We start from the raw sequence: 27,029 nt of genomic DNA on the forward strand, positions 1-27,029 counted from the left end.
GAAGCAGGAGGCAGCCGTTTGAGCAGAAGGTAGGAAAAGTCACCCATTTCACTACTGACCACATCGGCCTTCAGTGTGGTGGTCCTCCTCCGTGGGAGTTAGACATTTGCCCCTTGTACCTGTGCTGGGATGGGACAGGGAGGTGGGTCCCCTGAGGAGCCAGAATCTGCCAGCTCAGGGGAGCAGGTCCTGGCCCTTCCCCACAAGTCCCACCCCCCCACACCCCCACCCCCCGGATTCAGCGCCTCCAATGAGCTGCTTGAAGAGCCAGGGGCAGGTCCTGACTGGCACCTGGCCCACCTGGCTGGGCCCCCTCACAGCTGAGAAAATCTGGGCAAGAATAGGTCGGGAGGAGGGGTTTGGGGATGAGCTGCCACAGGCGAGGGTGCTGGGTGGAGTCCAAATCCAGCCCGAGGCTTTGGAACAGTTCCTCAACCCCTCAGCTCTATGTCCAGCGAGTCCTACGGCTTGCCCCTCCAGCAACCGCTCACTTCATCTCCCCCTATTTCACTCAACACCTGCTCTGTATCTAGCACCATTTTTCAACAAAGGAGACATCCCCAAACACCAATAAACGAGTCCCTGGAACTTGTCACACACTGTCAGGGCACAGTGCCTCTGCTCGTGCCCTCCAGGCCGGGCATGTGCCCTCTGCCCGTCTGCACACATTCTAATCCTATTGGCCCCTCAACCCTCACACCGTCTTCTCTATGGTACATCCCGTGTCCCCAGTCAAAGCTGTGCCTCCCGGGCACCTAGGCACATTCCTATACCTTCTTCTGTGCCAGGGAGGCCAATAAGCCAGCACAGTGGTCCTCACTGAACTCAAGACAGCACAAACGCCAGCTGCATGTACAGAAGGGTCAGGATTTGCCATTTGAAATGATCAGATTAACAACTTTATTCTTTATCAACTACAAAAGGGCTGGTGTTTTATTCCAAATGGATAGTTGGTAGAGCTGAGACCCATAGGGGACCTTTGTTGTCCCTGCTAACAACAGTAAAATGCTGTATTCAGTCACCCCCCCTGCTGGCAGGTGTGGGGCCTAGTGACCACAGAGATCCAGACCTACGTCCTGAGCGTCGGGCCAGAGGAGGGCAGAGGCCACAGCTTCCTAATACAAAGAAAGTGGTTATGCTCACAGGGCAAAAGAGCTCAAGCAAAATGGGGTTCTGCCTGCTCTGAGGTTCCGCCATGGCCAAGTCCTGTGGAAACACAAATTCCATAGCACCTGCCACGGGGACAGACAGAAGAGGGGTGCTCAACGCTGGAGCCCCTGTAAGCAGAACCAGAGTCAAAAAGCCGAAGGACATGCCAGAGTGACTGACGGGGACCGGCTAGGGGCGAGGGCTGGTGTAGGAACGGACACGCCTGCTGGTGGCACTGCTCCTCTGAGCTTCTACCACCACCTCCCTGCGAGAAGGTGGCTGCGAATGTCATAATACATGAAGTGAGTGAGACACCTGGCACAGCCCCACCACAGGGCAGATGTGTCAATGCCACGTTTCTCCTTTCCAGCCTGTCCCCCAGCCTGTGGCCTCCGCTATGGAGTTGGGAACCAGTGTGAGCGGTAAGCAGCACGGTGACCAATCACTGGGCACTTCCCATGTGCTGGGCATCTTGTCACGGCCTCACATACTCTCAGTGAATCCTCACAACAACCCTGACAGAGGCATCTACCTCTTGCTGTAGATGAGGAAACTGAGGTTCAGAGAAGGTTGGCAAGTCGTCCTGTGTCACCACTGGTGGAGGAGCCTGGGTTTTGAAGCCACGCCTAACTGACAGAGCTGGGCTCCTCCTGGCCCTGCCCTGCTCCGCAGCCGGGGGCTCTAGCAGGCAGAGCGAGCGTTCCCGGTGGCAGCGCCTCCACCGGGAGGGGCTGGGCAGGGAACACAACATTGTCAACTTCAAACAAACTTTTATTTTGTGCGCTGGTCTGGTCAGTCCATGGCCACAGGTCAGTGGTAACTAGAAATAATTGGAAGGAGGGTTGGAGAGGGAACCAGCAGCCTGGAAGGAGGAAGAACAGAGAAGGGTTGGGGACAGGAGGGAGGGAAGGCTAAGGAGGGACCCAGCAGGCTGGGTGTCTGCCCAGCTAGAGAAAGAACACATCTCCGCCCATCAGTCCACCCTAACCTGGGGACTTCAGTCCCCAACTCAGACCAGGCTGGTTCAGGGCCCCCGTTGCCATCTCTGTCCTGGGCAATCCCACCCCCACCCAGGCAGTGATTTTTCCAGAGGGCTTAATGCTCTGTGCTGGGCCTGGAAGAGTCTTTTTCACTATCCCTGCCTGCCCTCCCTGCACCCCAATCAGGGTTTCCAAACCTGGGGCTCAGGCCCTTCACTGTTGTGCTCCTGTAGCAGCCATACTGGGGTGACGTGGCAGGGGTGTGGTGGGGAAGGAAGGGTTCCAGTCCCAGCCTGACTCAGAGGAACACCCCATAGCCCCACCAACAGGGGGTGCTAGTGAGCATGACCCCAAGCAGGCTGAGCCCAGCCTAGGCCATCAGTGCCCCAAGGCCCAGCAAGATTCAGAGTCCAAGTCCAAGCAGGAGGTGGCTTCTCGGTGAGGCGAGGGCCTCCAGCGTGGCAGATCAGCAGAGCAGGAGTCGCCCCAGCCAGCCAGGCAAATACAGGATTGTCTCCAAGGGAAAGCAAAGCCACCAGCTGTCTTTGGGTCAGTCAATGGCAAGGGTCAGAGTTAGGGGCACAGAGGGTCCTACAGACCAGTTGCCTCTCCCCTCCACACATCTACAGATTACAACTCAAGAGCTTTTGGCATTATCTGTTCTGGGGTTTAAGGAGAAAAAGAGGGAGAGAGAGAAAGGGGGAAGCCACCACTCTCCACCCTGTTAAAATCCCACGTCACGGAAGGAGGGCTCCCTGCTCTGGCAGCAGTAGACACTTACACCTAGAAGCCCCCTAGGCAGGCTCCATGGAGGGGTTCTAGGCGCAGAGGAGAGTAAGCCAGGGAAGGAGGGTGCTCCTCAGCTCCTGACAGCCCCTAAAGGTTCCCACAGAGACACACGGACGAACGGGCGGGCAGCCAGTTGCTGGAGGCTGGTGGCCAGCCATGGAAGAGACAAGGAGAGACTGCCAGGGCCCTGACCGGCTGCACTCCTGCACCACACACACACAGCCACACACACACACCCACACACGATAGAGAGATAGATATATAATAAAAAGAATAAAAACTAAGGGCCCAGATGTACAAAAAATGTGAGTGCGGAAGAAGACAGGGAAGAGGGTGGGAGATGGCCAGTCCTCCGGAAGTCTGGCCACCTTCCTCAGCTTATAAATTACAACCCCCCTGGAAAACGGGGGTAGGGGGAATGATGAGGCTCTGGCTGTGGCCTGGGGGAGGGTGGGTGGTGGTCAGAGCTGCTCTGGCCCATCTGGTGGAGCAGTGGCCAGAGTACGAGGATCCTTTGGGTGGTGGGGGTGGGCCAGGGGGAGATTCAGCAGCCACTGGCAGGCGTCACGCAGGCCCCCTGGGACTTCACCTTGTGGCGCTGGCCCCCCCGTCGCCGGCCCCCGCTGCTGGGCTTGGGCTGTAAGAGAAAAAGAAGTTTGAGAAGCAGTGGTCTACTGGGAACAGGACAGGACAGTAGAGGGGCCAGGACAGCGGGAAGAAGGGGCAGGAAACGAGCCAGTTGGTTCCAGTCTAGTCTGAGTGGTGATCTCTGATGTGACCCAGAGCCTGGCACTTCTCCTCTGTCAGATGGAACGGGCCCACCCTGCCTTCCTCCTGAGTGGATGGGTCACATGTGATAATCGTGTGAGAGGAAGCTGTTCAGAGAAGCACAAAGAGAGCAGGAACCAACATCTGCCACTGCTGATAGGTGGAAAGAGAAAGGGAATGAAGGAGCCAGAGGAAAGGCTCAGTGCGGGAAAGAGAGAAGAGGAGGCAGAGAGAGAAGACTCTGGAAGGAGCAATGTGAGGGGGCGCTGGGAGAGAGCCAGGGGACAGAGCTGGTAGGAGATGCTGAGTGAGAGCCACAAAGACACAGGGCCCAAAGCCACCTACCCCTCCAGAGGTGTCATGTTGGGGAGGAGGCACAGGAGGACCCTCTAAGGCAGTGTCTCTCAAACCTTTTGGACGGCAGCACACACACACATCACTCACACTCACATACACACAATACTACTCTGACTATGAAAGGGAAACTGACATTTTTCTATTCTATTTGATTGAAAGGAAATGCTAATCAGGACCAATTAAGTTGATTTTATGTAGGCCACATCTCAAAGTTTGAAAAACACTGTCTTAAGAGACAAACAGCTCACACTTAGATAGCACTTATGTGCGAGGAGTTGTGGGAAACACCTTCTATCTATGAACAGACGAAGCAGTGAGCGAAGGATGCCTGAGACTCTCCTACTTGTCACCTCTACCAACTAGAGTAATAGCCACCATGCCCCTGCTCAGCCAGGGGCCCAGGACCAGCCTGGGATGCACGCTCACCTGTGGCTGGAGACTGCTGGACGTAGCTGGCTGTGCAGCTCCTAGAGAGCTAGCTTCATCTCCAAGTTGGGGTGCCCCTAGTGCCGGCCCTCCAGATGAGCCTCCATCCTCTCGTTTGGTCAGAGGGCCCTTTTTCGTCGACTGCATTTTAATCTGCTGGGGCTTGGAGTTCATTGGGGAGTTGTTGGTGGTCTGGAGGAGCTGCAGGAGCCAAGGGGGTGAGGTTGAGGCCTGAGCTGCAGGCAGTGACATCAGTTCAGCTGCCCACTCCCCCACCGCCACCCTCTCTCAGGAACTTCTCACTCCTCCCCCGGCTGCTCCTGGGCAAGGCGGATGGCAGGAGGGCCATAACAGGGGCAGTGGATGAAGAGATGTTCTCATCTCCACTCAGCATCCCAGGACTGCCACGGCCCAGGCTGACGTCGCACCTGCCTCAGCCTAGCTCAGAAGGACTCCACCCTGTTCCCTGCCCCGGTTGTTCTTCCCACAGACCATCTGCGTACCTCGGCCATCTCCCACTCAGCCCAGCTCCCAGGCCTGGATTTAGTTTGCCAGAGCCTGGTGAGCTGAACTCGAGGCTCTCTTCCCTGCTAAGCTGGCTGAAAGTCCTAAGAGCATCAACTGCATCTCCAGCCCCGGGGTCCTCCTCCCCCATAACAAGAGTCTGGAGCAAGTATTAACTTCAGTCCTCCCAAAGAGCCCAAGTGAATACCTCAGCAGCTAGAAATATTTGGAGTGTGGCTATACCAAATTTTAAGAGCCACTCAGGAGAGACATGCTGTTCCACCAGGAGGGATGTGCTATTCCAGTGCTCCCAAGGCAGGGACTGGTGCCTCTGCCCCTGGCAGTTAGGGAGATTCCATAGGACTTCTCAAGAAGAGCCTGTTGTGCTCATGGTTTAGAACTGGAGTGGCCCCTGGTGTTTCCTGGGGCAGGTGAGGAGGTCTGCCTGGCCATACCTTGGTGATGGTGCCCACAGCCTTGGTGCGGCCTTCTCGGAACACCAGCCGCTGGTCTATGTGCAGGTATTCGGGGGTCTTGATGAAGCGGAAGTGCACGGTGGCCTTGTCCCCGGTGCGCAGACAGTCCTTGTCCATGCTCAGAATGGTGGCTGTCTGCCTGATGCTGCCACAGTGCACTGCCAAGGGACCGGGAGGTCAGGACACGCTTGAGCTGCCCAGTGCGCTCAGGTCAGGGAAGGCAGTGAAGGAAAGCATGAAATATGCTTGAGCTGCGGCAGGCCACAGACCTCAGGGAGCCTGAGCGTGGCCGAGCGAGCCGGGGGCCTGCACTTGGATCTGATCCTGCCTCGCGCTCTCCCACCCTTTCCTCCAGTTAGACCCCACCTGCCCCTGGACTCATGTTCCTGAGTACAGGGCACTCTGTTTGCATGTGTGCCTTCTCTGGACTGTTGGCTTCTAGAAGACAGGGCCCTTGCCCATCTCTTCTTTGTCCCCAGCCCCTTGGCAACACTGCCTGGCACGGCAGCACTCAGCAGACGTTTGCTGAGGGACTGAATGTGAGGTCCTTGAGGGCAGGTCTGGGTCTCCAGAGCCCCACACAGAGCTAGCACTCGGTGAGTGACTGCAGGACTGAATAAATGCCGCAGCGCGTGGGTGGAACAGAGAGGATGACATGTACACAGGATAGAGACCTGCCTCTTGGCTGGAGCTGAAACGTTGGGGTTTGGGTTGCTGGAGCACCTTCTAGGGGGAGCTACAGCAGGGGACCTCCTGGGCTGGCAGCGCCCTTAGACACTTACCCATGGCCTGGTAGCGTGGGCTAATCGTGGTGGGGTGGTGGAGGACAAGGATCTCGGCCTCAAACTCCCAGGATGCTTGGGGATTCAAGCGTGGGGAAACCATCACCATGCCCTTCCGGATGGACGAGCGCTTGATCTGAAAGGAGGAGGGAATCCCAGACCTCAAGGTCATTAACGCCTTTTGGCTGACCCCTGGTCCTGGAGGACCAGCAGCCCTTCTGGGAATGGGGACTACCCCAACTCGGCTTTGCCGTCACTGCACTGGACCGTAGGGTGGTGGGGTGGACAGTACAATGCAGACTATACTGCTCTGTGGGAAACCTGGGCAGTGTGGTGGGGGTCAGCAAGCACTGCATGCAGGAAGTGGCAATTCACTGCGCCTTCCTTGAAGGATAGGGAAGAATTCAGCGGGTGGTGAGAGGACAACGGCAGGCAAGCATTCAGGTGGAAAGAACAGGGCAAGCAGAACATGACTGTTGGCGGGAATAAACAAAGTTCCGTTTTGCTGGTTAATTTCGTTGGCAGGGAAGGTAAGTGACCACAGAGCTAGCACTCACCCCAATCCCCAGGGGTAGAAGGCCAGACAGGAAGAGGATTTGGCATGACTCCAGCAGCCCTACGCAGAAGGACCCTCAGCACAGTAGGGAGGCACCTATCTGACCTCACCACTGAACTCAGCACTCTGTTCTGGCACTATGGGGAGGGACAGAGCTTAGGAGGCAGCAGGCCTGGGTTCAACTCCCGGCTCTAGTACTTATTAGCTGTGTGCTCCTGGGCAAGTTACTTGGGCTCTCTGAGCCTCAGTTTCCTCATCTGTAAAGTGAGATCAGTAATCCCTGCCTTGCAAAGCAGCCATGAGGACTGGAGATGGCCCAGAGCCTAGCAAAATGCAGAGTCTGAGGAGAGTTTTTGGTATTATCAACACTCACCTTCTTCAGTGCAAAGGAGGCCGTCTGCCCCCCCCGCACCTCCTTGACAGGCATTCGCTTGCGATGGATCGATTTTACAGCAATGGACAGGAAGTTACCCAGGGGATCTGGGCCCAGCAGCAGTGTGTCATTCAGCTTGATCAGGCCCCTCAGTGTTGTCCCCGACACTACTGTTCCCACACCCTGCAGAGAAGACCCTGACCCAGTAAGTCCATCCTCACTCGGGCCCTCCCCACCACCAACTTGCCCCAACACCCCTGTAGGAAGTGCCCACCCAGCCTCATGCCCTGCTCAGTCCACCAGAAGCCACTCACCGGGACAGAGTAGGTGTCATCAATCTGAAACTCAGCAGGCTCTTCCTCCCGGTAGCTGGTGCGGGGAGAGAGGAGATTGAGGAACATCTTCAGCAGATCTAGATTCTCGCCTGTAACGTTGGAGATCTGGAATATTGGGCACATCCTAAGTGGAGAGTGAAGAGAAAGGAAAAAAGGAGCTCAGGTGGCCAGCCCCTGCCTGACCCAGGGTGGGAGCAGCAGGAGGGCTCCTAGAACAGCTGCTTCTCTAAGGGCCCCACTGTCCCGTCCCCGGCTCTATCCCTCTGCCCCAACCTAGCAACTCCCACCCAAACCTGCTCCAAGGCCGCCTTCTCTTACTCAGTTTTGTCTTTGAAATCAGTCCCCTCCTCTCTGTCCCTCCACCACTGCTCTACTTCAGGAGCTCATGATTGCCTCTTCTTCCTAACGCACACATGTGCTTGCTTAAAATCCTTAACCATCTTTCCGTTGCAGAGAAGACAGTCTGAATCCCTCCTCCCAACATCTCTGCAGGTTTATTTCTCTCAAAGTCCCATATTCCTGCCAGACCAGAGAACCTTCCCTTCTCCTAAAAGCTTGGTACTTTTGTGCCCTCATATATATTTGTTCACTCTGATCCTGCTGCCTGAATTCCTTCCCTCTTGTCCAACTACCAAATCCTCTCATCCTTCAGAGCCCATCTCCAATGCTGCTTCTTTCCCGGATGGGCACTCTCCACTCCTCTGAGTTCTAGAAGAACTTTTTGTATCTCTGTTACACATGACTATGTCTGATTTTCCATCAGAGTTATCTCCATAGCCTCTATATCTCCTATCCATGGTTAGTCAAACTCCTTGAGATCAGAAATTATATATTCCCCATAGCTCCTAGAATAGCACCTGCAAAGAACAGACATTGGACAAAATGAACGAATTGAAATGCGGCCAGCTGAAATGTACCCCCTCTGCCAGCCAAATGGCGGTACTGAAGACAGCATCAGGGCAGAGCCACACGCCAAAATGCCAGGCTGCTCTGGGTCCTGTACTATAGATCAAGCCAGGAGGCAGATGGCTCCTAAGCAGCCCCAAGACTCTGGGAGAAGGAATGGATTTAATGAAGTTCACTATTATCAAGAGAGTAACTCTGACCAAGGAGCTGACCACCTTGAGGACAAGGACCATGCCCAAGTCAACTGAATCCTCAATGCCTAGATGAAGAGCCTGGTGCAGACCAAACACCCCACAAATATGGAATCAAAGGTTACCTAATGAGTAAATGCCAAAACTATCTGTGATTAGAGCTTTTGAGAAACAACAGTATAAAACAATTAATAATAGCAGTTATAAAAATGGCTGTGTCTCAATCACACAGCAGCCAGGCACAGTGCTAAGTTCTTTCCATATATCATTTCCAACACTTACGAGAGCCCTGTGGGGAAGGTAATATTATTCCCATTTCACAGATAAGGACACTGAAGTTTCAGCTGGGATTCCAACCTCAGCGAGGCTAGCACCTCAGAATCTGGGTCACCTGATATAGCCCCTGGGCAATACTGCCACCTGGGAGACCCTGAGCTGAGACGAGAATCTTCTATTTCATCCAATCTCTGTACCTGCCCAGAAGTGAATGCTCACTACCCCATTACCTCTCAGAACTGAAGTTGGAGGCCGTAACAATCACATCGTCCTTGCTCTGCACCAGCACAGGGATCTTCCGGCAGCCTGGTGACTTCAGCAGGCGCTGTAACAGCTTCAGGGTTTCTTAAAGGGTGAAATGGAACAGAATTAGGGGGACACAGCCTTCTCTTTGAGCAGGTTTCCAGGACAAGATAGGTCCACTCATTACTGACGCAAGCAGGAGACAGATAGATGGACCAGTGTTAAATGCCACAATGCCTGGAAAAGTAAAAAGGAGGACCAAAACTTGCGGTGTATGTGCTTGCTAGAGTAGAAAGAGAGCACAGATGGGGCCTGTCTGCTAGGGTTCTGAGTCTGAAACCCGTCGGATTTCTCCAGAGTCTCTAGAAGACCCACATCCTGTAAGTTAGTGACTTGGGGGTCCACGAGAAGGACAATGTTCTCACCAGAGTGATCTGCTTCCTGGAAAAAAATTCATCTGACAATAGGATCTCTAGGACATTTAGACACCTGCAGAAGCCCTTATGAGGCCCTCCAAAAGGACACCTCTCCACTTGTCTTCTACATCTGTAGCCGTGAGGGAGAAATGCACGAAGGCCTAATCCTGTAACCCTGTTTTGAAGCCTTTGGTGGTCAAAGGTAATCAGACCCTCTGCCCAAATGTTTTCATACATATCCAGCTTAGATGGTAAAACCCAACCCCTTCTGCCCAAGGCCATCTGAAAAGAGGTGCCAAATTAGGGATCTCAAGGATTTGGAACCAGAAGGAACAAAGAGCAGCTAATTCTAGGCTATACTTAGACCAAGAGCTAAAGAGGGGAGGAAGCAGAAGATTCTGGGTTGATGGAAATTCAGGCCAAGGTCTGAGCACAGACAAGGAAGCAGAAGATTCGGGGCTGAAGCCCTGGCAGTAAACCACCAAGGAGCCATAGTGTGTGACAGTCCCAAACAGAGAGACTGCTGCTAGCTAGAGGCTTTACTTACCTTGCAGGATGTTGGCAGGACACATGTCAATCTTGGTGACTACCACAAAGACAGGCACATTGAGTGCCAACGCCAAGCCCAGGTGCTCCTTGGTCATCCCCACAATGCCAGCGTTGCTGCCCACCTGCCCCAACACAGAAAGAACCGTCAGGACAAGAGAGACAGCAGTTGCTGCTGGGTAGGTATAGGGGCTCACAGAAGGCTAGGGCAAAAGAGAGCTCCCATCTCTGAGGCCCCCATCAGAATAGGACACTGGGGGCACAAGTCTCAGGCCAGGAACAAAATGGCTGAGATGAAAGCTGGGCTAGGCACAGGCTGCTTTAACCTCTGATTCAACTACGTGGGTAAGCAATGGCAGCTATTATTACTGTTACTATTCCTTCCCATAACAATACAGTCATACATCACTTAACGACGGGGATAAGTTCTGAGAAATGTGTCATTGGCGATTTCGTTGTTGTGTGAACATCATAGAGTGTACTGACACAAACCTAGATGGTATAGCCCACTACACACCTAGGCTATATAGTATAGCCTATTGCTTCTAGGCTACAAACCTGTACAGCACGTTGCTGTACTGAATACTGTAGGCAATCATAACACAATGATAAGTATTTGTGTATCTAAACACAGAAAAGGTACAGTCAAAATACAGTATAAAAGATAAAAAATGGTAGACCTGTATAGGGCACTTACCACGAATGGAGCTTGCAGGACTAGAAGTTGCTCTGGGTGAGTCAGTGAGTGAGTGGTGAGTGAATGTGAAGGCCTAGGACTTTATAAACACTGTACACTTAGGCTACACTAATTTTTTTTTCTAATTTTCCTTTCTTCAATAATAAATTAACCTTAGCTTACTGTAACTTTTTTACTTTATAAACTTTTTAACTTTTTGACTCTTTTGTAATAACACAGCTTAAAACACAAACACATTGTACAGCTATACAAAAATATTTTCTTTATATCATTCTATCAGCTTTTTTCTATTTTTAAAATTTTTTACTTTTTAAACTTTTTTGTTAAAAAATAAGACACAAACACACACATTAGCCTAGGCCACACAGGGTCAGGATAATCAACATCCCTGTCTTCCCCCTACACTTGTCCCCCTGGAAGCTTCAGGGGCAGTAACATGCATGGAGCTGTCATCTCCTGTGATAGCAATGCCTTCTTATGGAATACCTCTTGAAGGACCTGCCTGAGGCTCTTCTTGAGGAGGTGTTACTCTTTTCAGAAATATGTCCACGGTGGTTTCCTTGGTTTGTTTCTTTTTCTCATCACAGATTTGCTTGTAAGCAGATAATGCATCATGAACATTCTTCTCTATTAATGAAAACCTTTCGGTGTTGGGGTCCATATTTTCAAACTTTTTAAGGAGCTTGTTGAGGTCTGCAAAAGCTTCTGCTAAACCCTTCACTGAATTTTCTTAAGAGTTCTTCTTTTTCTCCTGCAGTTTCCTTTTCTCTTGCCTCTTCTTCAGCTATGCGTTCCTGTTCCAGTTCCAACAACTCCTCAGTAGTCAGTTCCTCAGGAACCACCTCTAGGAGCTCCTCAATGTCATCCTCATCTACACCCAGGTTAAAGTTGTTTGCCATCTTAATCTCAGTCTTGCTGATTTTTGCAACCTCCTCATCCTTTGCAAATCCTATGAAGTCATGGATGAAGAAGTCTTGAGTGTCTTCTTCCAGATACCATTCATCTCCCTGGTGACACCAAGCCCAAGCAAGGTTCCTGATGTAGTCATAGATGTTGTAATCCTTCCAGAATTGCATCAGTGTCTTCCTCAGTTGCAGCAATAGCCTGGGCAAAGGTCCTCCTCAGCTAATAGGCCTTAAAAGCTTCTACCACTCCTTGATCCATTGGTTGCATCAAAGAGGTGATGTTTGGAGGCAGAAACACCACTTTGATATTGGGATGAAGATCACCAATAAAAGGAGGATGTCCGGGAGCATTACCAACAATAAGCAAAATCTTGAAAGGTATGTTATTCTCCAAACAGTACTTCTCCATTTCACTGAGATAGCAATTCAGGAGGGCATCTTGGAAGAGGAGATGGATCATCCATGACTGCTTATTGCTCCGTAGTACACTGGCAGTGTGTGCTTACTGATATGCTTGAACGCCCTGGGGTTCTCACTGTGCCAGATCACAAAGGGTTTCAATTTGTAGCCTGCAACATTGCCCCCAAGCAAGACTGTTATCTTGTCCTTAAAAGGCTTGAAACCTGGCCCTGACTTGGCTCCTTATGGATGAAAGTCCTTTCAGGCATCCATTTCCAGAATAGGAAGGTTTCAACCATACTGAATATTTGCTCTAGCAAGTAATCTTCCACCACAATCAGCTTATCTAGAGTTCCCAAAAATTCCTCAGCTGCCTTCACATCAGCACTCAAAGACCCACTCCTCACTTACACATTATGTAATAAATAATGATTCTTGAGTTGTTTAAACCACCCAGAGCTAACAGTAAATTCAACACTGTAATCAGGTCCACCCTTTTTTTTCAACATTGCAAAAACAAACTTTTTGCTTTGGCCATGATCATCATGGTGCTGAGAGGAATACGCTTATGTGTCTGTTCTTCAATTCAGGTCATCAGAAGTTTCTCCATGTCTGATATAGGCCTTTCTCAAATTTTGTTTAATCTCGCCTTCAACGAAGCAGATCCTTTAACAGCCTGTCACTTTGTTCTTGTTCTTCAAGATCACAGCTATGGTGGCAGGGGACATGTCTGATTGGCGTGCAATAAACATCACTAATTTTCCACCTTTGTAGTCTTTAATCACTTTTAATTTTGTTTCCAGGTCAATCACTCGACATGGCCTCTTAGTGGCAACATTAGCAGTAGATTTTGTATGCTTAGGGGCCATGATGAACAAAACAACGTGAGACTAAATAAAGCACAAGAGAAAATGATGCAGTCAAGAGTATATGAGATATATGAGGCCGTTGCCGGTATAACATGGCATACTGTTTCACAGTAAACTTTTTTTTTATAAGTAGAAAGAAACACTTAAAATAACAATAAAAAGTATAGTATAGTAAATAGATAAACCAGTAACATAGTCATGTATCATCATTACCAAGTATTATGTACTGTACGTGATTGCATGTGCTATACTTTTATATGACTGGCAGCAGAGGAGGTTTTTTTACACCAGCATCACCACAAACACGTGAGTAATGTGTTGCACTATGACTTTATGATGGCTACAACGTCACTAGTGATAGGAATTTTTCAGCTCCATTATAATCTAATAGGACCACCATCATATATGTGGTCTGTAGTTGACTGAAATGTCATTATGTGGCACATGACTGTAAATGTTTCTAAATATCACCATAAAGTCTGGTTAAATAAATTAGGACACATGCACAAGTATGCCATATAAAAGAAAGAGGACTCTTACCTACCAATATAGGATAATCTCTAAGATATGTTTTTAAGGGAAAAAAAGCAAGGTATATACAGCATGCTACCATTAAAAGAGTGGTGATTGGATCATTGTTTGAAAAAAAGCAACTGTAAGACATACGGGGAACATCTGAGATAATATAAACACTTATAGACTAGATATTGAATGGGGGCCAGCCCGGTGGCGTAGCGGTTAAGTGCACACACTCCGCTGTGGCGGCCCGGATCCTGGTCGCGCACTGATGCACCGTTTATCAAGCCACACTGTGGCAGTGTCCCATATAAAGTAGAGGAGGATGGGCACAGACGTTAGCCCAGGGCCAGTCTTCCTCAGCAAAAAAGAGGAGGATTGGCATCGGATGTTAGCTCAGGGCTGATCTTCCTCACAAAAACAAACAAACAAAAAGAAGACATTGGATGATATTAAAGAACTCATGTTCATCTTCTTGGTTGCAATAACAGTAAGAGACAGTTCTTACTTTTAGGAACTGTGTGCTGAAATATTTGGGGATGAAGAGTCACAATGTCTATAACCTACTTCAAATGATTCAGCCAAAAAACCAAAAAAAAAAAAAAAGACCCACATAAGCATCTGTCACACGTACAGATGAAAATGGCAAAATGTTAATGACTGCTGAATCTCTGAGCAGTGGATTTATCGTATTCATTGTACTGTTCTCTCAACTTCTCCGAACGTTGGAAATTGGAGGCAGAGAATACATACACTTGTGCTGGTATGATTACGAAATATCTCTGGAGGATCCATAAGAAACTGAAAATACTGGTTGCCTCTGGGAGGAAACTGGATGAAGGAGGCAGGCAGACTTTTCACTATGAGCCCTTTGGTACCTTTTTATTTTTATACCATATGAATGTGTTATTAAAACAAAATAAAATTAAAATTTCCATGACATATTTATATAGTGCTTTATACACTCCAGAGTGTTTTCAAGGGATGTTCTCATTTGATCCTCACAGTTCACAGACGAGCCACCACCCCACTGACACAGACGTCCCAGGCCTGTGTTCCCTTTTGCCTGCACCGAGATACCTCCACTCCCTCCCTCCTAACTCTTCCCCTTCCCTCCAACCACCTTTTCTACCCATCTTTGGTTTGCTTTTGCTTTTCCCAACCTGGATGACACAGAGCTCTATCACTTTGTCATCCATACATTTTAAAGATTTTTTTTCCCTAGAAATCGATTACCATGGATCAATAATGAATATTTCACTGTTTTCTACAGAAATTTTTAATATTTGCATCATGGCCTAAAAGTCAGATAACATATAACACTTCATCTGGGGTGAAGATATTTCCATTAACTGGCCTGGCTCATTGCAGCTCAGTTAGAAAAATGCTCATTTTAAAATGGTTTCTATATCCTTCTTAATATCAACCCAACAACTCCCCCAAACACGCCCTATGGATCTTCCACTGAAACCCAGAGCAGCTTTCCTTAGCCCAGTCAAGAAGATCAGTAATGGCCCTTTGAAATGCTCAAAGATATGGGAGATGAAATTACACTGAAATCCCATGAACCTTGAGCAGAGAGCCGACAAGAGCGTTCATACATACGTTCTGCCTCTCTTTACTCTCCAGTTTGGGGAGAATTTGCCTGAGAACCTGCGTCTGTGGGGTAACTTGATCAAGTTTTCTCTGAACAGATGCTTGTGTTTACTACACTTATTAACACAGGCAGCTGGAGGGACTGGGAAATGGGGAAGGGCTTTGAGAAAGACTTGCCAAAGGAAAACTTGCTCACTCGCTCGCTCGCTCGCTCTCTCTCTGTGAAAGCTGTGAAGTTGTGACCAAGGCTGAGGACCTCTAGGACTCCCACTCTCTGGCCAGGGAGGAAGACCAAAGGGATCCAAATGCAAGCTTAGCAACATGATCCGACACAGAAGCCTCTACTCCCCTTCCTTTCCAGTTCACCTACATGAGGAGCCGCTTAAAAATCTGACTGTAAGCTCGATGGGAGCCCAGGACGGCCCTGTTCACTGCCGTATCCTCACAGTGCCAGGCACGCAGAAGCCTCTCAACGAGTACCTGTGGACTGGCTGACACTCGTTCCAGGCTTCAAAAGAGGCCGCCTCTTAGACCCCTCTTGATTACTGCCTGTGCTCTCCTCCATTTCTTCCCCAAGACTCCCCATCTCTGAGGGTGCCGCCTGGTGTTCTCCTCAAAGTAGCCCACGCCCAGAAGAAAACATTTCTGAAGGTAACAAGTAAGCCGCAGGAGAAACCCTCCTCTACGCTTCTCTGAACACTAAGCAAGGTCTGCAAATAGCACGTTGGCTTTTACTTAGAGGATCTCTTCCTGGCCTAACCTAGGAGAGAGATCAAACTACACCCCTTGAGAAGACTGTAAATGTAAAGCTCAGAGGACTGGGCACCCCTGTAAAACTTGTCATCCTTAACCAATGTCAAAGCCCCAAACCAAAAGGCCTGTGTCTCAGAACAATTTCAAACACTTACACATCCCCACACTCCCAACAGCCCAGCTGAAGCCTCCCCTCCTCAGGAGCACCTCACACTCACCATGAGCATGCAGAAGTCAGGCAAATGGCCCGTCATGCCAAAGACAGTGGTCTTCAGGTATTTCTCATGGCCAGCCAAGTCGATGAAAGTAATCACCTTAGTGGATTTCTCACAAATCTTTGTCCACTCCAGGCTGCCACCATGGCTGTCTGGCTTGTTCACCACATTGCCTTCGCTGTCAAAGCCCAGAATGTCGTTGCCCACACTGCTGGTGCGACCAGATTCAATTTCATGCTTGTGGCGGAAGAGTTTCTGGCGGGCAAAGCCTCGGCCGTTGTCCAGCTCCCCGTGTGTCAGGACCCCCAGAAGCGTGCTTTTGCCAGCATCCACGTTGCCCACTACTGCTACCCTGCGTGTACATGAACCCATACATCCATGTGAGAGTTGGTGGTGAGTGAAGTTAACCCCAGTAACTGGATCTGTCAGGACAGGCTTGCCCGAGCCCCTCCAGCTCACTGCTCCTCCTATTCATGGAGGAGCGCATTGGAAATGTTCCTGGGGCTGTATCCAGGGAGTAGAAAGATTACTCAGGAGGAAGTCGGCTCCCACCACAATGGCTTTCTCCCTTAACTTCTACTAGCTTTCCCAAAGTTGCCAGACAGCAGCCCCAAAGCCAAGGGAGGCACAAAATGCTCTCCTCCATTACCCTGGTTTTTAGCCTCACTGGCTGATGGGAAAGCAAATGCAGCCCAAAGAATGTTCGGCTGGCCTCTCTCTGGCTCTTCCCAAATGGAAATACTTAGGGATGGGGGAGTACAGAAATAAAGAATGGAGCTATCCTGTCTCTGGACACTATTTCTATGCCTCAGGGGGAAGGAGTGAAGCAGACATACCAGGTGTCAAAGGCTCAATCACCACTCTCTGTGAAGCCCTAGACCCCAAGGTCATGCTGCAGGGGACCCCTGAACTGTTCTGGGGCCTCCTCACCTGACCTCCAGGAAGTCATTGTCTCCTACTCGTTTCCGGACCAGGTAATCACGCACACGGCCCCCAGCTTCTTGACGTTCCCGCAGGAGGATGACGTCGGCCTCTATCTGTTCCGCCATGCTCTTCACTGTGGCGTAGGAGGCCTCCATGTCAGCTTCACTCAGCCCGTACTCAGTCCCATCTGGTGACAAGAGCCCAGACATCAGCCTGCCAACAAGCCAGCCAATCAACCACCCTAACCAAGGCCACACCTGGGGCACTGGAGGGAAAAATGGCTCTCTTTACCTGACACTTCAAAAACTTGGGCACACACAGAGTTAATAAACAATAGTGCATGGGCTTCCCCATTAAGCAGGGAATTCATTAGTTCACTCAACAGTAATCACTGAGACTCTCCTAGGTTTTATGCTAAGCCTCATGCTGGGTGCTGGGAATACAGGTGCCCTTAGCGAGCTCACAGCACAGCGGGAGACAGACATGAAATTAATTAATTGCAATACAGCTTGAGTGCTATACTATAGAACCATACAAAGACATAAAGTGTAAGCAACTAGCATTGCCTGAGGAGGCTGAGAACAGCTTTGCAGGGTGCTGACTCCAGGCTGGGTCTCCAAGCGTGAAGAATGCGCCCGCAGAGAAAGGAGGAAAGACATCCTAGGAGAGGAGCAAAGCATGGAACATAGCAGAGCATGGCGCATTCAGGGACCAGTAAGCAGCTAGGCATGTCGGGGAGCAGGATATCCAGTGGCGGGAGACCACATGAGAGATGGAAGTGGTTAAGCAGACAGACAGACAGCAACAAACACGTTATATACTAGGCAGTGGGAAGCCTTGGGGTTACGCAGGGAAGTAACATGATCAGATCGCTGTGGGCTAGAAAGATCTCTTGGGCGGCAGCATACAGTGTGCACTGGCAAGCAAGAGACCAGAAAGGGGGAGCCCAGTTAGGAAGTAATTCTAACAATGCAGGCAAGAGATAATGAAGGCAGGAGACAGAGGAAAACAGGAGAGAATTTAAAAATGATTTTAGGGCTAGATTTTTAACTGAAGTGGCTCAGGTGAAATGTCCAGCAAGTAGCTGGAAAAACAAATCTGAGCTCAGGATGAGGAAGGGAGTCAAGCAGAAGGACAGACCAACCAACTAATCATTTATTGAGCATCTACTGTACTACAATCCCGTCAGGTGCCTTCACGTGGTGTCGGATTTGAGTCCTGCAATAACTCCCTCAGCTCTTCCTCCAGCCTCTCTATCTCCCAGAGCACCCCTGCTCCTTCCCTAGGCTCCCCCCCGCAGCTTGTGCCCAACCTCTACTCATTTACCCCCTCTAAAGACCTTGCAGCACCTTCTCTCACCCCCTTCCACTTCTCCCCTTCCAAACAAACTCAAGTCATTCCAAAACTACGAAAAGCAAACCCACCCCCTCTTCCCTTGCTCCTGCTTATCTACTGAGCTACCATCTCCTCCAAGCATCTCGAAAGTAATCAACACTTGCTGACTGTATTTCCTCCCCACCTACTCACTCTGATCTGACAACTCTGGAAGAAACTAGTTTTCAAGTCATCAATGGCCTTCTAACCACTCATCCAACACCCTTTTCTTGATCCCTACAGCATTGGACACTGCTGGCCACCCTCCCTTTGCTTCTTGAATCACCACCCTCCCACCTTGCTTGCCTATTGCCTGAACTCTCCTGATTGACCTCCCCGCCCACTGGTTCCTCCTCCTCTGTCTCCTCTGCTGGGTCTCCCTGCTCCTGTCCCCTAAATGCCAGTCTTTTCCAGTAGTCAGTCAGTGGCCCTCTTCTCTATTCTCTAAGCATTCCCTTTAGCCATCTCATTCTATGGCTTCAACTGTCATTCTGAAAACTACAAAAACATTCATTTCTAGCACTTCTTCCAGAGCTTCTTTCCAGAGCTCTAGACTGAACTTCCAATTGCTCGCATGATAATGCCTAGAAGCCCGATGTCCAAACGCAACCCCCTCACCCTCTTTTTAAACAACAGCACAAAAACTAACACCATTAATAAGGCATTTTAATCCTCACTGCAACCCTATAAGGTAGGCATTACTGTTCCCATTTAATAATGGAATAACAGAACCCAGAGAGGTCTCAGAGCTAGTAGGGAGCAGAGGGGGCGCCATGTGAGCTTGGGTCTTCTGATTCTAAACCTAGAGCTTGTTCCCCTGGCAAGGGCTCCTCTTAATGTCAGACCAGTTTCTCCTCTTGCCTTCCCTATTTCTGATGACATTATCATCCTTCCAGTCACCCAAGCTTAACACTCATCACTCCAGTCCTGCTGATCTAGCTTTATATCTCGCCTTTCTTTCCTCATCCCTGCTCTCCTCTTTTTGCCAATCCAATGCCACCAGCCTGATTCAGGCCCTTATTCTACCTGAATCGCCACAATAGACCCCTAACTGGTCTTAGCAAATCCAGTCTCTATTCCCTCCAAGCCATCCTGCATAGACACACAAGCTTAAGCTCGTAAACAAAGCACAGCTCTGACATTGTCACTTTTGAGTCAAAGCCTTGGAAGGGCTCCCCAGGCCCAGCAGCATTCAGTTCCAATTCCTTACAGTCCTCTTCCATTTATTCCACACACCCCCACCCCCTCTACTCTTCTAAGTTTTGTCCCACTGCAAGTGGCCCAGTCATCATCCCATGTTCTCTGCACTTTTCCAGCTCTATATGTTTGCTTGCATATTTCCTATCCTAGAAAACCTATCAGCGCATCTCCACCTGTCAAAACCCTATCCACTCTGCTCCCTTATGTCATTTACCATCCACCACATCTTGTGGAATAGTGTTTTGGATGCACATCCCCTCTCACTATACATAAGCATCTTGAGGACAGGGACCATATCTCAGACACTTCCTGGATGCCCCACAAGGGGTGCCTTTCCTACATCAAGTCCTCAAATGCTTGTAAAATGCAAAACAAATGAGCAAAGAGGGAGCAGTTGGGCTGAGGACTTTCTAAATGCATGGCCAAATGAGCTCTGGAAATCTCCTGGGTTAGAGAAGGGCTTGTTAGAAGTGTTCCTGAGAGAAGGCCTGTTAACTCTGCCATTCTTGCCAGACCTCCAAATTCTATCCAACCTTTCCTGCTTCTGGTACAATGAAAAGCAATGCTCTCAGGTCCTGTTCCACACCAGGGGGCAATCACCACTGTCACCCTGTCCATCTAGGGCTTCCAGAAAATGCCCCCAATCACATCACCCTTCTCCAGCATGCATTGCATTCCTCATTCTGTTGGAGTGGAAACAAAGACCAAGGAGAAAAGCCACAGAGGTCCAATTACTAAAGTCCACATATTCAGCCATGCAGGAACCGAATCACATAGATCTCCGCCCTGCCATCTGATTTACCTTTCCTATACGCACTCTCCTGCTCAACGTGCTGCAAAGGCTCCCCAAACTTTTAGGATAAAAGTCTAAACTCTTTGGTATGGCATTCAAAGATCCTCAAGATCTGGGCCCTGCCTACCTGTCCAGCCTCCCCTCCTGACACTCCCAGCCTCACACTCTATACTCCCACTTTACTGAATCCCTTCTGGTCCACCAAATACTCCACAATTGCCAACGCCTCCATGCCTATGTGTGTGTGGCTTTCTCTGCTCACTCACTACTGCCTCCATTTACCTGGAAAACTCCTACGCATCTTTTAAAATTAATTCAAGGGGTACCTCCTCCTTTGGAAAGGCTTTGAAGCCTTTCTTGACTCCCCCACAAAGATTTAACATGCCCCTTATGTTCCCTAAACTTTTAATACAGTACTTGGCTCTTAGAAAGTCATGACTTAATATTTGAGGAATGAACAAGGTGATTTTTGACAGAAATCTCATGGTAAGTCAACTATAACCTGGAACTCTTAAAAAATTACTACTGTAGGGCTGGCCCCGTGGTGCAGTGGTTAAGTGCACGCGCTGCACTGCTGGCGGCCCGGGTTTGGATCCCGGGCACGCACCGAGGCACCGTTTGTCAGGCCATGCTGTGGTGGCGTCCCATATAAAGTGGAGGAAGATAGGCACAGATGTTAGCCCAGGGCCAGTCTTCCTCAGCAAAAAGAGGAGGATTGGCATGGACGTTAGCTCAGGGCTGATCTTCCTCACAAAAAAAAAAAAATTACTACTGCAACCACTAATACTAGCTAACATTTATATAGTGCTTACTATACACCAAGTGTTAATCTTCACCATGACACAGTGGGATAGATGCTATTACTATCCCCATTTTAAGACAAGGAAAAGAGCCAGCAGGCAAACTCAGACCTGCCAAGCTCCAGACCCTGAACTAACTACAAGGCCACACTGCCATCTTTTAAAATATTAATCTCAAATTAAGAATGTATACTTAAAGAGCACATTCCTCTGCACTGCTTAGAATTTTTTCGTGTCTAATTTATCCATACAAAATTTCTCTGAGGTAGGATGGGGAAGGGTGTCATTATTCCCATTCTACAGATGAAGGAAGTGATAAACAGAGGTGAAGCACCAAGCACACACAGGGAATTAGTGATGAAGCTGATCCCTGGGGGCCTTACACCTGGTTTAGCCCTGTTTGATGTTCAACTTGCTTAACTAGTTATGATCCCGTTCTACCTCTAAAGAATTCCAGCAGGAAGAAGTCACTATGAATCTAACAGTATCCAACAGGTAGATGCAAAGATAATGCCTGGGTGTGCAGATGTGTTAACGAATGTTTGATATCTTTCTATGCTTGCCATGAAAGGGTTAATTAGTTGTGAGTTGCCAAGGCATGGTAAAATTCACTAAGAGTCCACATTAAAGCATAAAGGGGGAGAAGGGAGTCTTAAGAATCTGGGTCTGCAAAGAACAGTCCTAACACTTGTCAAAACTGATCTAGATACGGTTTCTTCAACTCTACAAGCGTGAAGTGATCTTTGAGTAGTTCATCTTATTACGGCAGGCCAGATGTGCACCTGACACAAAAGCTTTCAAAAGGCTACCAATGATCCCCTAGTCACCAAATGGAAGGGCCTTTTCTGAACCTAACTCTCCTTGCTGTCTCTGTAGCACCTGACAATGCTGATCAACTCCTTCCCTTTCTTGAATGCAACCTCTTGGTTTGCCTATCTCTCTGGCCATGCCTTCTTTAAGTTGATAAGACCTGACACCGGGGAGGTAGCAGCAAAGATGGAAAGGAAAGGATAGATATGAGAGACACTTCAAAGGAAGGCACAGCAGTATTTGGAGATGAAACCCTTCTTCCTTGTGTACTCTTGTAGCATTTCCAAACACTGTTCTCGCTACTGAGGTTATTTGTATATATGCCACCTTTCCTTCAGGGGACAGAACCAGATTTTAAGTATCCAAAAGTGCTTTGCAACAGTATCAAGCCCTTAGAAGATACTTAATAGATATCTGTCAAATAGTTAAAGAATCATTTTGAGATTTCCTTCATCTTAAACTCAGACTACAAAAGAATTACCTGCCTTTACAAAGCCTACATTCAGCAACGAGAACTGTTCCTTTAATGATGTATTGAGGCCTACCGGGGCCTCCTGCAAAGATGACAGAGACAGGTTCTGGTATGGGCTAAACTCACAATCGTAAACAAGCCCAGCTGCCACTTCAGCAAAGATAATGCCATAATGAAGAGGGTAAGTAGGCTTTGTATTGAAGGTCTAAACCAGGAACGAGCAGGGAAAAAAAGCCCAAGATATAATCTGGGATTCTGTCATGGCGGTTGCCTTCCTCTATAAGAGTGGGCTCCATTACAATGGAATAAGCGGGTTGGAGGACAATAACAAGTCCCTTCCAGAACGGTAACAAGCCTCCATGTCTGACGGGATCTCACAGGGAGAAAAGAGGACCTCTGTTATCATAGCTACTCACACTGAATGGTCAGTGTAGTCTGAGGCAAGGCAGCCTTGCTGAAGAGAGGAATTCTGGGTGTCCTTTTCTTGCTGACATCAAGAAGAATCACAGAGGTTCTCTGCTAAATAGACAATAAGTAGCAATAGGATCTGTAAACCCGGCTTGGAGAGGAAGACCTAGAGCTACCCAGGGAAGGTTTAATTCTAGACCTAACTGTGACTTGCTCTATTACCTTGGACAAGAAGGTTCTTTGCCTTGTGCTTCTTTTCCCTTTATGCAAATGGAGAGTACTGGAGGTAGAAAAGAAGTATCTGTAAAACCGCTTAGAAAGTGAACCCTTAAAGTCAAGCACATTATGACCACTGAGGTGGGAACTGACAATATCCCTTTGTCCTTTTATGTCCTCCCAAACAGTTCTGCAGACACTAAAGAATCACTGCAACTGAGACACATGAACAGAAAAAGTTGATAAAAGAGGGAAAATGTGCTCTAAATAATTTTTAAAAAATAAAGTGAAAGGAAAACTATGCTCACCTGATCCCTGCCCAATGACATATATGGTTTCTCCGCATCCCTCGTCCATCCTCTCCCACATCTGCCGAAGTAGGCTGTCATACTGCTCTGATGTAGGGCTCACTAGAACCAGCTAGAAGAGAAACCAACAGCCTTAGGACCACACTTACTAGAAGAGCACCACAGCCAAAGCAGACCAAGAGCCTGACCAAAGAGCCTGACTGAACCCCAGAGCACCCTAATCTAAAATAGCTACGCAGCCCCCTTATACCCTCTCTGCCTCTCCTTAAACAGCCTTTGAGCCTAAGGCCTTATATGATGTACTAAAATGAGTATGTCTGAACCACAACCCACAGAAAAGAGGGTGTGAGCAGCCTGCCTCCTGCTGCTTAACAGGAGGGGCAGGACCCACCACGATTGAGAATTTGGCATTGTGGGCAGAAATTGATGAGCAGTGCTTTACACCTGCATGCCAGAGTCTTCCACCTGCAGCTTGCAATTCACAGGACAGAGATCTCCTATACTGCCATGCCCTCCACCCGAAGCCAACTGTTCCCATAATAACAAAAGAAATCCGTTCCATCTTGCCTTCGCTATCTTGATTATTTAGGAATCAGCAGTAAAAACTGCTGCAAGACTTATCTTCATCAACAAAACACCATTACCACTAAGATGGGTATTAGCACCATCATTTTGCAAATTTCTGCCAATAACATTAAAATATCAACCACTTATTTGGGGAGGCCACTTACCAAGAGGCACATCAGATCCCATTCTCTAACCACTCATGTGACCTTGGACAAAGAACTTAACCTCTCTAAGTCTCGATTTTTCAATCTATGAAATGGAGATAATACTATCCGCATCCTAAAGCCACTGTAAAGACCAAATAAGACAACATGTAAAGCACCTAGCCCACAGCTCAGTAAGTGGTAATTACAGTTTTTTTCACCCAATCATTGCTAGAAAAACCTTCCTGGATGAAACTGGCCACCACAGTTCACTAATTGTTTCTCCCCTTTGGAAGCTCTCAGAGCCTTAGGTCCTCACATTTAATTGTAGAAAGTGTATAAACTTATAGCTTCTAATCTCTTCCTCAGGAATCAATCTGTTCAACCCATCCCTTTTCTCCCTCCACATCGTCAGTTTTTCTTTTCAACATCAACAATGTTTATACACACATAGCTTCTCAACTTGAAATAGTGAGGAGGACTTCCCGGGCCGCGTGATGAAGTAACACTTCCCTATCCTGGGACACTAAAGAAGTTGGTCAGGAAATGAAGGTACTACTCTCTTCGCAACTCTGCCCTGCAATTTCCCGTGTGTTTTCAGATTTCTTCAGCACCTTGACCATGAACTGACATCCAGCTGGTCTGCTTTTGAGTCAAGTACATCTCGTAAAATTTCCTGAGTTGACTCATCAGAGCTTGTACTTGTAACTTAGGTGCTGCCTGGGTCTTTTGCAGCATGTCACATTGCCTCACACACTTCCCCTGACCGTCCCTCTCCAAGCTTGGCCACCCTCATTGTGGCATTAGAAGCACCAGACAGGACCACTGTGATAAGCCAGAGTGCTGGCTTCCAAGTGCTCAGCTGAGACTGGAGAGGGAGCGGTTGAAACGTGGTTGCTTAGGTTGCAGGGAAAGTCCTCCCCAGTTTGGGCCAAGTTTTATGCAATTTTGCCACCACAGACTGTGAAAAGTCACAAACATTTTCAAAGCTCGTTAAACATCTCTATTGTAACTATGCAACAACAGGAAGGAGGTGGTATTGTTCTATCTTCCATCCGCTGCTATTTAATCTGCACAGGGAATTATCAGTTTATTCAATTCACTTCAAACATTTACTGAGTAGTATACATCAGGCACTATAGTAAGCGTCTTACATACATTTCTCATTTTTACAAGGCATCTATACTTTAAAAATGATGTAGCTGGAGAACTGAGAGGTTAAGAAACTTTTCCAAGGTCACAGAGCCTTTTTAAGTGGCATGACAGGAAAGGCAACCCAGCTCTGTCCTTTAGCAATGCTAAGCACCTTCAAAACAGCAGTCACATCTTACACTCACTCTTTATCCCCACAATGCCAAGCAGACGGCGAGCCCTTAATTCCCGCCTACCTTCTCAAGAGCTCAGAAGACACGCTTTAAAACGTCCCTGATTACTCCATTCATACGAGGCGAGCTTCCACCCCCAGGAGGGCGAGATTATGGGTCACGCCATCTCTCACTTCTGTTCTGGGTGGATGTGTAAAGCCCTAGACATTCCTCAGACACCCTTCTCCCCGACAGGGCGACTACTTTCTGTTCCCTCTCCCGACACCAGGAAGGGACGCGGCCGCCTCCCCGCCCCCTCGGACTACCGGACCCTCCCGCCCCCGCTCCCCCTGCCCAAGCCGCCCGCCGGGCACGGTCCAGGGAGAGGACCACTCGGTCTCGGGGGGCGGCCCCGCGCGGGGAGCAGGCCGCCGGCGTCGGGCGCCCCTGTTCCACGTGGCGGAGCCCAAGGGTTGCGATCTCGGCGGGAGCCGGCCGGCGGGAGGCGGGAGGGCGCTCGGCGCCGCCGGGGGAGGACGCCCTCGCCCGGGAGCCCCTAGCGCGTCCCGCCACGGCAGGTGGGCGGGCTCGGGCCCTCCCGCGCCCGCCGTCGCCCCGGAGACGGCTCGGCCCGCCGCCCGCTCCCCTCAGCGCCCCGTCCCCTCAGCGCCGCCGGCGCCCGGGCCTACCTTACTGGTGAGGTCCAGCTCCGGCTCGCCGTTGAGCGCCTCGCCGTCCTCGCTGCAGTCCGAGTCGAAGCCGCCGTGTAGCCGGGCGGCAGCCGCCGCGGCCCTGGCCGCCCCCGGGGAGCTGGGCTCGGGGGCGAACATCGAGGCCGGGACCGGCGAGTCCATCGGGGAGCGACTCCGCTCCGCCGCCATCTTTAATAACTTAGGCTAATTCGTAGCCGGCCTCCCCGCCCTCCCTGGCTCATTTGCCTAATATATGCGGGGCCCCGCCCCGCACCTCAACTGAATAATCTATGCAAAATTTATCCAAACGCGTTGGGGGTGACACGTATCTCTAGCTAAGAAACAACCGACGGCCTCTCAGCCACCAATCGCTGCAGCCCTTTCAAGCACCTAATGAATAATCAATGAGGCCCAAATCCCAACAACAACCATCTGAGACGTCACGCGCCTTGATCGCAGCTCGGGAGGGGGCACCGTGGACAGCACCGTGTCCACGCCACCTGCCCGGAGCCTTCCCGCCAATGGGAGCAGAGCACAGTATGACTGACACAGCAGCCACCCAATGAGGAGAGAAACACACGTAACGTTTACCCTCTCCGCCCCTCACTCTCCTGCTTCCAGAGGCGGTGCTCAGCTTCCAAATCTTACCGCAAAACAGTGGGCGCCGAGAGCTTTCCGATGATGGACAGGGACAAGGCCCAATCTAGTCATCGGATAGGTCCCGCGCCTCGGGCCACCGCCCCCAGAGATAGTAAACTGCACAAGGCGCCGCCCACTCAATTCAATGACTCCAGGCAGTCACTGGAAGACCGAGGTCCGATGCGCTGGCACTCTCTAGGCAATCTTGACAGTAGGATCGATGCCTGGGATACTATAGCAGCCGGAGCGAGGCAATTAATTAAACGCTGACCTTGGGGAGAATTCTCCATTCACTGTCTCTGCGGAGAAAGCAATTACACAAACAAAAAAAGAGGCAACCTGCTAAAATGGAAGCC

General features: G+C 49.6%; 1 protein-coding gene across 2 annotated transcripts; it reads right to left on the reverse strand.

Annotated features, from left to right (window-relative positions):
• Positions 1-844: 844 nt before the first annotated feature.
• Positions 845-26,238, reverse strand: GTPBP1 (GTP binding protein 1). 2 transcript variants are annotated; one of them, XM_058568350.1, is made up of 12 exons: positions 26,032-26,238; positions 23,329-23,440; positions 16,954-17,134; positions 16,027-16,375; positions 10,075-10,198; positions 9,099-9,213; positions 7,475-7,619; positions 7,161-7,343; positions 6,232-6,367; positions 5,429-5,607; positions 4,470-4,670; positions 845-3,555 (listed from the first exon to the last, which is right to left on the reverse strand). In XM_058568350.1, the coding sequence occupies exons 1-12, from the start codon at positions 26,221-26,223 to the stop codon at positions 3,463-3,465; spliced, it is 2,010 nt and encodes a 669-aa protein (XP_058424333.1). In that variant the 5' UTR covers positions 26,224-26,238; the 3' UTR covers positions 845-3,462. The 2 variants fall into 2 exon arrangements, with proteins under 2 accessions (XP_058424333.1, XP_058424334.1); XM_058568351.1 differs by lacking the exon at positions 23,329-23,440 and having other exon boundaries at positions 847-3,555; positions 26,032-26,070.
• Between the last annotated feature and the right edge of the window lie 791 nt (positions 26,239-27,029).

The sequence above is a fragment of the Diceros bicornis genome, chromosome 25 (genome assembly GCF_020826845.1).
Source record: "Diceros bicornis minor isolate mBicDic1 chromosome 25, mDicBic1.mat.cur, whole genome shotgun sequence".
Classification (NCBI taxonomy): domain Eukaryota; kingdom Metazoa; phylum Chordata; class Mammalia; order Perissodactyla; family Rhinocerotidae; genus Diceros; species Diceros bicornis.

What these genes read in the sequence shown, in the direction of transcription:
- GTPBP1 (XM_058568350.1), bottom strand. Translation starts at nt 26,223, where the DNA reads ATGGCGGCGGAGCGGAGTCGCTCCCCGATGGACTCGCCGGTCCCGGCC. An exon ending in AGCTGGACCTCACCAGTAAG is followed by an intron (nt 23,441 to 26,031) that starts GTAGGCCCGGGC and finishes TTTCTCTTCTAG; the next exon opens with CTGGTTCTAGTGAGCCCTAC. An exon ending in CTGACTTCTGCATGCTCATG is followed by an intron (nt 10,199 to 16,026) that starts GTGAGTGTGAGG and finishes GTGTTGGGGCAG; the next exon opens with GTGGGCAGCAACGCTGGCAT.